We start from the raw sequence: 10,906 nt of genomic DNA, 5'->3' as shown, positions 1-10,906 counted from the left end.
AAAAAAAAATCTCAATAGCTAACAGCCATTTTAAAATTTGAATAATATGAAAACTCTGCCCTCACATTGTTTTTTTTAATTGAAAAAATTGGTATACGGGCCTCAGAAACAGGTCTTATATCTGTAATTTAATTGATATTTACTTGCTGTCTGCACAAGTGAGCCGCTTTTCTCCTGTTAATGTGTCGAGAGAAGAGTAATTTCAACCACCTAAAAACCTTTTCCTCCTTGGATCTAAGGTGAAAAATTGAACCATCCAGAAGGGTGTTGATCTTGTTTGTCAGATGGTGACAGAAGCTGATTGAAACATGTTATGTAGATTTTATAAGAATCCACATTACATTTCAGATTTAGTGCATCTAGTGACTTGTTTCATGAACCTCTAAGAGCTGTGGATCTGTAAGTTCTATTTGTCTTTGCTTATCTGCCACTTTTTCTTACTTGTCTTTGTTATGTAGATATGTTCTTTGCTTCATCAAAGGTACAAAGACTTTGCCCCGAGCCTGATTCAAGGCCTTTTGAAAGTCTTCTTTCCTGGAAAATCTGGGGATGAGTCAGAGGCTGATAGGAGCTTGAAGGCTATGAAGAAGCGCAGCACTTTGAAACTGCTCCTTGAACTTTACTTTGTTGGAGTGATAGAAGAGACCAGCATTTTCGTCAGCATCATTAAGGACCTTACCAGCTTGGAGCATTTAAAGGACCGTGATACGACTCAAACAAATCTATCTCTTCTTTCCAGTTTTGCTCGACAGGGAAGAGTGTTGCTTGGACTTCCTCTTTCAGGACAAGAGATTCTCGAAGAGGTGCAGTATTTTCTGTCATTCATAATTGAAAAGTAGCAGTTTATAGATCTTATTGGGTTAATCTTTCTGGTGGGCGAGCCGGTGGTGCAACGGTTCAGTTGCACTATTGCAACATGTAGGTCACAGCACAGGTTTGAAACTTGGAAACAATTCTTTTCTGCGAAGCAGGGGGTAAGGCTGCATCCATTTGCCCCTCCCAGACCCTGCAGTAGTGGGAGTCTCATGCGCTGGGTTGCTATTTTTTTATTTGGGCTAATCTTTCTCTCTGTATTTTTTTGGGTAGTTTCTCTCCAGAAAATTTTGTTCAGTTAATTTTTTGAGTTAGGTTTGTTGTCATCGTTTTTCTACTGAAAAGTTAATTTGAAAGTGCAATAGAAATTGGCATATTACGAGTTAGAAATCTTTCTACTTGCTGTTTATTTGTTGGAATGATCACATGGCTTTGTTAATTTTATCTTAAGTGTGATTATAATACTTCTGTTATTTCTATTTAGGTTATAGTTCCTGCTCTGAATATTTCACTTGTATTTTGGTTATTTTCTGAATGGCAAGTTGAAGCACGCCCTCAAACTGCAGGATGCTTTAATCAAAGAACAACCATAAGCCAATATAACAATAGCACAAAATTCAGACTTGAAGGGAAACTAGATCTGGAATAACCTAATTATCGATCTCTACAGATGGCCTTGTCTGATCAGATTAGTAATACTGATATCAAGGGCTTAACAGGGCTTGAAATAGGTCCAAACTAACTTAATACCATAAACCAAAGTCAAAGAAAACAATAGGAGTTGATTTATAATAACACAATAACCACAGTCAGATGGACCTGCAGATTGGATCGAGTGGGCCCCTGAATGAAGGGAAGCTTCAACCAAAAGATCAGCCTAAGCTGATGGCTGAAAGTGGTTCAAGGAAGAAGGAACCAATTAGGAAACTAATGGGAAAACAGCGCAGAACTGAGAACCTGTGTACCTGGTTTGAATGAGGAGCAACACTGGATCCTTGGACAGCTTGGAGAAGAAGATAGAATGAGAGAGGGGATCTCTCGGGCTTCCCACCGCAGAGAGTCAACTGGATCAAACACCAGTTCCATCAGTCTTGATCAAACATAAGACAAATCTCCATGGAGAAGGCAGCAGCAGCTACAATAATTGTTTTCTTCAAATCGTTCAGCTATGGGGACCTCCTTGCTTTGTATTAATAGTGATAATGGGGGAGGGAATACAACCTAGCAATTGGAACTTGGAAGGTTCCAAAATAGGGAACTCCACAATTGATTGCCAATTACACAAGTTTCTTAAAACTGAAAATAGAAACAATGGAAAAGGAAACTAACAACCAATAAGTTAACTCCTAAGAAATAACAAATACTAACAACTTAAATTGAACCCAACTAAAAAGGAAATTAATGAAAAAGGAAACAATCTAATTAATCCCGTATGCAACCTTGAAGCCCCTAGTTTAGGCCCATAAAAGTGGCTTATTACACTCAAAACTCATGGGATCAAAGGCCCAACATGTATGAAACCCAACCCTATACTTATTCCTAATAAAACAAGCCTATTTCGGTGATGAATCTGCAGTAGACTCCCACTGTGTGGCCTAGACCTGGGACTCGGTGCACCTTCACCCTCCCCTCTCTCCCCCCCAAACAAGCAAATTTATGAGGATTCAATTTCGTCTAAAAAATCTGAGACTCCCACTGTGTTGCTTGTCTTACTTCTCTGATCTGACGCTAGAAATTAATCTAAATGGAAGTTTTTCTTGTTTATTTGATTTTAATGATATTCTAGTTTACGGTCCTGCGTGTGAATATGGATTCAAGGATCTCTAATTTGAATTCTAAACCCTCACCTTAACCCAAGCTACCCCCCCCCCCAAAAAAAAATCCTTTTCCTTTTGAATCGTTGACTCCCTTCTTCCATTGATTTTGGGTACCGATAGGGGGATCTTTGCCATGGAAGCAAAGAAGTTTGAAATGGAGTTTATATGGAGAAACCAGGAGTTGATAAAACTCTTAGAGAGAAGACAAAATGTTGTTAAAGTTCATCATCAGTTGCTTCTCTGTCCAGTTGGCTTGTTGACAGATTGGAACAAGTGCTCAATCTGGAATCCTTGTTTCTGAAACATAAGGTGGAGGGGGGGGGGGACCGGGGGGAGGGCAATCTTTTGGTCTCAAAAGAAGAGAAATAGAAAGAGGTGGTTGTAGTTTTGTTCAAGAAGCAAGAGAAGGCTGGTAAGGAACTCTGTGACCCAGAAGGAAGTGAGGTTTCAGTTGGAAGGAATCAGAGGCTTTCTGAAGAAAGAGTTTCCTTAAAACCCTCGGAATTCGTCAGCAGGGGAGAAAGTAACACAGGATGAGTCACTTTCCAGGAATAAGAGAATCCCCCCCCCCACCCCACCCACCCCCCCCCCCCACAAAAAAAAAAAAAAAAAAAAAAGACCTGGTGGGTGGTTGGAAGGAGTTGGGGCAAAAATAACTCTTGTAGGGAAACAAGTGTATTGAGACTACGTATGGCAGTGAAATATGACTTTCTGGTTAATGGAGTAATATAATAATCTGGCTCAAGTGGCCAGAAACTGCTCGTAGAACATGATTAGTCAAATGGTGGGAGGATGGTTGGGATGTGGATTGCAATGGTTATGTAGTCATTCCTTTGGGGTGGTGCTGCTTTTGTTGCTGTGACAGAAAAGGACTTACAGAAATTCTGTCATAGAGGACCAATATATTAATCATTTCCTCTTCATATTCTTTAGTGTCATTTTTTCCTGTAAATATTCTATGGCCTTTGAATTTAGAATCACTGGGTTTTCCTTCTCAAGCTTTATGTTAACATAGGGTTGCAGCTTAAGGCTGTTATTGTTACAGTAGCTCTTATTGCAGTTGCAAAGGCACCAAGTTGTCGCCGGCATTGTTTTTGTCATTGAATTTAGAAACGTTTGCTGTTCTGTTTCCAGCCTTGGCTTCTTTGCCAAGTGCAACTGCAGCTTGTAAGGGGTTTAATGTAACAGCTGTTTGGGTGCACTATATTTTGTAAATTTTTTCGTTTTTTGAATATTAAAATAGGCACTGGTTCTTTTCAAGCCCTGAGTTTCTGCTAACACTTCAATGCAGTTTTTTAAGGGCCTCAATATTACAGCGGATCAAAAGAAAATCTTTAGGAAGGCATTCTTTACATACTATGATGCTGCTGCAGAACTGCTCCACTCCGAGCATGCTGTAAGTGTCATGTTACCTTTGATTATATCTTTGATTTGAGGTGCTCATTTTGAATTGGTTTTCTTCATTCTGTTTCAATATGGAGATGAGATTGAGCATTCTTCATTCGTAGAATTCTTATCTGTATTTATTTTGTTATTTATGTCCACTTATGTTCTCCACATGTATCTTTAGGCAGTTTATTGACTGTTTCTTTCTTTACTGGACAGTCACTCCGTCAGACGGAACATGAAAATGCTAAGATTTTAAATGCCAAAGGGGAGCTTAGCGAAGAAAATGCTGCTTCATATGAAAAATTGCGGAAATCCTACGATCAGTTATTCCGTGGTGTTTCATCGTATGCTTCTTCATTGATATTTTCTCTTGATATACTTATCTGAAAATGTCCCAGTTGATTTGTCCTTTGATTTCACTGTATTTTGCTTCTGTGAGAACTTAAGACTCCAAGGGTTTGCAATTTAGATCAAGTTAGATTGACCTTTCTGGACTCAAATTTTGGTGACTGGACTCTGGTATCCCATAATTCTAGTGGGCAGATTATGACTACTGGAAACCGGATTCTGTTTACATGCAACTCCTGGCAAATCTCTTCTCTGGCAATCTCTCTGGTGAGATGGCTTTGGGTTCTTAAGTTTTAAGGCTAAATTTCATTGTTTAAGGTCTCGTGAAGCCTTAATGAGGTTCTCGATGAATTTTCTGGAAGAGTTGAGAGAGGGAGAAGACCAGCAGAGGGGCTTCAATGGAAGGCTGTGATTTAGTATCTTAAATTCAGGACTGTAGGACATCTAAACCGCCCTTCAGGATATACCTTTTTGGATATGACACCTAGAGAACTTCCCATGTTGTACTATGAGTCTTTGACAATGAGGAAAAGTGCATGGGAACCTAATCTGTTTCTTCCTCACAAAAATTAATAAATACTGTAGTATTTTGTAGCATTTTTTTTTTTTGATATTGTTTATTAAATGAAAAATGTATATATATATATATATATATATTTGGAAAACCACGCAGCCAATTTACCGTGTACCCTCTCAATTTAGTATTTTTTCTCTCCTCCCCTGGCCATGTGGACCCTATGTGGATGATAACATTCCCCACCCCGCCATTGGCGTCGTGTGGGTGAGCCCCCCCCCCCCCACTCGCTGTGTGGGAAATTCTCTTGCTATATTTTCTTAAAAAATTAATCGACACCGATTGTTGGATTAGAGAAATAGAATTTAATCTGTATCTGTCCTCATATCGAGTATTGACATTGTACACTGCAATTTATGGTTTTTATGGTAAGTTCTGATGATAGAGATTCAAAATTTACCATGCTAAATAATTGCTTTCCTCACATAAATATCAAGTGGAACATAGTAGTTCTTGTAAAGTTGGAGCTCATTTATTTATATATTTCTTTATTGTATGAGATTTCTATTATTCCTTCTAATTACCAAAGTCCTCAATTTCTATTTTCTACCGAGTCTTATAGCTTCTTCTTTATCAGTTTAGCAGAAGCGCTTGATATGCAACCTCCTGTAATGCCAGAGGATGGTCACACAACCAGGGTTACAACTGGAGAGGATGCATCATCTCCTGCTTCTGGAAAAGAGTCTTCTGTTCTTGAACCAGTATGGGATGACGAAGACACAAGGGCATTTTATGAATGCTTACCTGATCTGAGGTTTGTTTTGATAGTACTATATTTAATAATTGGTAATCATATGCTTTAAGCCTTTGACCTTGAATAAATATTCTATTGTCTGATGGTCCTTCAGATGCTGATTGTTGAATGAAATTTCTAAATCATGAATTTTCTTGACATGCTTTATTTTTCGGGGTGAATTCTTGACATGCATTTTATTCATGTTCTACCAGAGCATTTGTCCCTGCCGTGTTACTTGGAGAAGCAGAGCCGAAAATGGTTGAGCACTCTCCCAAGACGCAAGATCAACCAATTGTAAGACAGTAAATTACCATCTTGCTTTTCACATGTGATAGGGGTACAAGGAAATGGGCCTGTGTTCAGTAGGAGTTGTGAGATTCTGATTACTTGCCACTCCAGGTCGGACCTGGACAACCCAGATTGTCGCAGATGGATATATATCCTTGCCCATAACCTGGGTTGGGACCAGATACTGGTTGGAAAGAAATGCTTGGTTTGTTGGTCATGGGGAATTGTTCAACTTGTGTTAATTTAATTTAAAATAATGTTAGGAATATATGTAAATTGTGAATCATGCTTACTGGAATTGTATTCTGCGAGTCCAAAACACATCTTCGCATTCATTAGTTGTAAGGGATAATGACAATCTTTAGTTGAACCTAAAGCAATTATTACAAATTACAACTCTGCATGAAACATCTATAAAAAACTTCTCTGTCATAACTTGGGACACATATGAAAATTATCTCAACCAACAAATGAACACGTGTAGGGTGTATGGAACACCCATGGCTTAAGTTGAAGGTGGAGAGATTTAACCATGCACGGCATAAGCAACGCTAATTATATTAAGTTATCAGAATACTTCTGGCTCTTCCAATCTATTTAATGAACAAAGATTGAGAGGCATAGCCTCTTGGAACCTAAGCAAAGCTATGAGTTGACGGGTGGAATTTTTGCATGCTGATCAAGGACAATGGATGTGATCTGTTTGCTCAGTTTCTCCAGTTTGAGAGCGTGTCCAAGGCTCTGATGCTTGCTGTAATATTAATGCATGAGAAATCTGTTTCTGATATATAAGAATAAGATTTACAGATTTTACAAATAGTAAAGCTCATTTTTTGCTCATTACTTTTGAACTGCTTATTTGTATTTTTTGTGGGTCACTACTCACTATCTGATAGCTGCTATTGTTGAGTTTTGCAAACTCCTATCGACATACATCTTGTTTTATAAATCTGCAGTGTCGTTTTCCCTTTTGGCAGCAAAGGTGCAGGCATACTCCATTGCTGTATTGTGTTTCTCTTTGCTTCTTGAATGGGCTGCAAATCGGGCTGGATCGGGCGTATGCTTGGATCAGTCCAGTCTTTGCTCAACTTCACACCTATTAAACTTGAAACTTTTGTATAAATATATTATTGGATTGGGCTCAAAATTTATGGACAGGTAGACCACAAGGTATCTAGCTCACACATAAAACTTCCCAAAAAGAGTTTGCCAAGTGGCAAATTTTTGAAGTTTGAAAATTCAGGACTATGGCTTGGTGCGTACTAGTGGTCAGAGTACCGTAGAGATGCATGGATGTGCATGGGAATGCATGTCAATGACTCAATACATAGGAGGTTATTTGATTGTATGAGGCTTTGAATTTTGACACTTGGCTAATCCAGGCTATTTGTTATTCATTCAACAGTCAAAATTGCCACATTATCATTCCACATGGCACAATTAAGGTGGACTGCGGTAAGTTTATCAAAGAAAATGAGTTTCATCATTTTTTATAATTGTTATAAAGTATTGCACACAACAGTATAATGCACATTTATGTTTCAAGTAAAGATAAGTAGAACAAAGATGTAGTATATGGTGTGTAAGTATTGTTACACTAGGAATCTAGGATGGATAATGAGATGGTGAAAATTGATGAGAGAGATTCTATAAAGTGATTATTTTAGTTATATGGACTCGATCATAAATAAAGAAGGTGGTGTAGAGGTATGTTTCAGAAATAATTAAAAATAGGATGGATGAAGCAGAGAGGGTGCGTTCGGAGTATTGTGTGATCGAATTATTCCTTTAAAAAATTAAAGGAAAATTTTATAGGACAAGTCATACGACAGGTTATGATTTATGGTGTGGAATATTAGGCAGTTTAGAAGCATCATGTAGTGAGATGATGATGTTGAAATGGATGTGGCAAAAGTAGGAAGGTTAAAGTAAGGAATGATCATATTAGAGCTGATTTGGGAGTAACTCCCATACGTGATAAACTACGAGAAATTCGTTTGAAGTACCATATTCAACGGAGGCCTTTGGATTCTCCAGTATAGAGGTGTGATTTGATTCACAGGTTGAAGGAACTAAAAGAGCCAGGGGCAGACCTAAAATAACCCTAGGAGAAGTCATGAAGAAAGACTTGCATAGGTTAGATATTGTATCAAATATGACCTCGGATAGAACTGAGTTGGGATAAGGATGATTTGTTGTTGTTGTTATATATATATAACCTTTTTGTTTTTAAATAACCTAGAGAGGGGGTGAATAGATCATGCTAGTGGATTTTAAAAATTCTTTGGATTTAAAGTCCCCAATATGTGATTGTAAATAAAAATGCGGAATATAGTGGTTTGACTCAATCTGAGTCTAGTCCACTCCCTACAAGTTTCACTTGTAAGGTATTCGACTAGCTCTTCCCTTTTAGTATAGTAGGTAGGGAGGAAAACCTTTACAAATTCTTTTAAAGATAAGAGGATCTATACAATCTCTTTACAGGATGAGAGGGTCATTTACAATCTCTTTCAAGGATGAGAGGTTCCTTTATAATCTCTTTCAAGGATGAGAGAGTCCTTACAATCTCTTAAAGATGAGAGGGTCCTCATAATCTCTTAAGGATGAGTGGGTCTTTACACACTTGTCTAAGTACGGTCTAGAACAACGTGTAAACAAGGTGTCCAATTCTAGAGTTAACCCAACTCTTGGACAAAAGCAAATTCAAAGTGGAATAGAAAGGTTTAGAGTTACCTCTTGTGCGGTCGTGAATGAAATACAATGTTATAAAATAATGCACATTTGAAGTCTTCTTAATGCTTGCAATGCAAATGCCAAGATGTAGGTGAAGTCTAGTAGATAACCTTGAGTTCCTCTTAAATGGAAAATGAAGAACTTGAACCAAGAGATGGTATAGACCAATCTCACTTCAAAGGCTCAAATAATGCTCCTTCAAAGTTAGGATTTGTTGAATTGTTAATGAGTAGCATTAGAGGTATTTATAGGTGAGATTAGGGAACTAAAATGTTGTTGTATGGTTGTCCTTGTTGGCAACCCGGCCATGTGGCAGTGATGATGTAGCCAGTTTGGGTGACGTGGTCAAAGTGATGACATGGCAGAGTTGAGTGTCACCGATGAGAAAACATAGCCACATCGTGTGTAGAGTGGTTTGATTCATCCATGGTAGGTGGTGCGGGTTTCTAGGTCAAAACTAGCAAAATTGGCCTATTTACGCTCGGGAGAATTTTCAGCAGTGAAAAAGATATTTTTGGAAGACTTTTCTTCATGAAAAAGATAGATTATAATTTATCTAGTCCAGTGCATTTGATATTATCGCGTTCCGATACCGTATGAAGAAGTTACGGCATTTATGGCATTCGGGGGCAATTTCGACATTGAAGATGAATTTTTTAAAAGAAGTTTTTTCCATGTAACGATACAAGAAAAATCTGATCTTTCCAACAGTTCTAATTTCATCGCATTCTAATTTTGTATGAGGAAAATGTATTATTAGAAAGGTCTAGGGGCATTTTTGTCTTTTTACATGGCTGAGTAAGATGATCGAGTCTTCTGGAAAGTCGTAGAGTGTCCAGTCGCGGTTCCAACGTACTTCGTTTCATCTCGATCGGATATCGTATGAAAAAGTTACATGTGTTTCCATAAAGCCGGTTTGAAAATCCGAACAAAAAAACCAACAGTAGCTCTCGACCAGTGGGGGTTCTTTTAGAATTTTGGTTGAATTTTTGGAGGGTTTTTTTTTTCTAATTATAAGAAGTTAGGGGGCTGGTGCGCGATTTAAAGAAGTGGGTCTAGATTAAGTGTAGCGCATGTGCATAGAAACTATATAGAGATTCTATATATCTTGATTTGAACTAATCATATCAGATCGGTTCCGATCTAACGGTCAAGATCAATGGAGCTTTATTAAAGTCAGCCGACATCGTATTGTGAAATGCACTGCACCAACCAATGGCGCGTTGATAATGCTTCTGACCGCTGACGCAAGCATCGACTGCCTACGTCATCATGACGTCATATGATCCTAGATTTACGGTTCATGTTCACTATCCGTTATCGGAATCCGATGGCCCAAATTATTAGATGCTCTTTGATGGGATCTACGGCCAAATTTGTGCCCCTGTTGTGCGTGCTGCCGGTGTAGCCTACGCCACTCCTACGAAGATTCAATTTCAGGCTATCTCATCTCCAACTTCAAATGGCCATATCTCCCTCATTTTAACTCCGATTTGGGTGAACCAAATTGCAGATTCTTCACCTCCGAGCTCTACACAGTGGAAGAGAGAAATAAGGGTTTTAGAGACTATAAGGCTGCGGTTTTGGTGTGTGAATCTCCTCCCTCCATTGTTGACCATTGAAAAGCCTGAATGTTTCATGTGAGTTATTTTACACTCCATTAATGGTGGTTTAGAAGGGTAGTTGGGTGGTATTGATGGCATCTTGTTTCTAAGCCGAGGGAAGAAGAAAAATGAAGAGAGAAGCTTCCCCCTTTGTTGGCAAAACCATGAATGGGTTTTGTTGCTCAATAGGAGTTTTGTTTGCTCCATTAATGAGGGTTTGAGGAGGTGGTTAATGTGTGTTGATGATGCATTGATTTAAAGTCAAAGAGGAAGAGAAGAAACTAAATGAGGGTGTGCTTGTGGTTATTTGAAGAGCAAGAAGCCAAAGGGGAGAGAAGGTGTGAACACCAAGCTTGTCAGTGCAAGTTTCCAGTCATCCCAGGCAACCAGTTGTGACATTCCCTAACCTTTGACTTTCATTATATGCATGTATGTAAGCTAGGGTTAGTTGTGGATGAATGTATGTATGCTAGGTTAGTTGTGGATGAACTGTAAGCATGCTAGCTAGTTGTGGATGTATATGCTAGGCAGGGCTTGACTGTAGGGCATTGATATAAGCCCAAATTTACTGTGTTCTTTATTGAGTGTTTAGTGGGTGCTCCCG

At 38.6% G+C, this 10,906-nt stretch overlaps 1 protein-coding gene across 1 annotated transcript in view; it reads left to right on the top strand.

Moving 5' to 3' along the window:
• The window catches only part of LOC122057356 (regulator of nonsense transcripts UPF2), a 32,253-nt gene that overhangs the window by 11,325 nt on the left and 10,022 nt on the right, over positions 1-10,906 (top strand). The window contains exons 5-9 of the mRNA XM_042619428.1: positions 459-803; positions 3,922-4,026; positions 4,236-4,363; positions 5,519-5,695; positions 5,890-5,971. Of these exons, the coding sequence (XP_042475362.1) occupies positions 459-803; positions 3,922-4,026; positions 4,236-4,363; positions 5,519-5,695; positions 5,890-5,971 (837 nt within the window). The remainder of the gene's footprint in view (positions 1-458; positions 804-3,921; positions 4,027-4,235; positions 4,364-5,518; positions 5,696-5,889; positions 5,972-10,906) is intronic.

The sequence above is a fragment of the Macadamia integrifolia genome, chromosome 12 (assembly GCF_013358625.1).
Source record: "Macadamia integrifolia cultivar HAES 741 chromosome 12, SCU_Mint_v3, whole genome shotgun sequence".
Classification (NCBI taxonomy): domain Eukaryota; kingdom Viridiplantae; phylum Streptophyta; class Magnoliopsida; order Proteales; family Proteaceae; genus Macadamia; species Macadamia integrifolia.
This window is presented reverse-complemented; position numbering and strand designations above follow the sequence as displayed.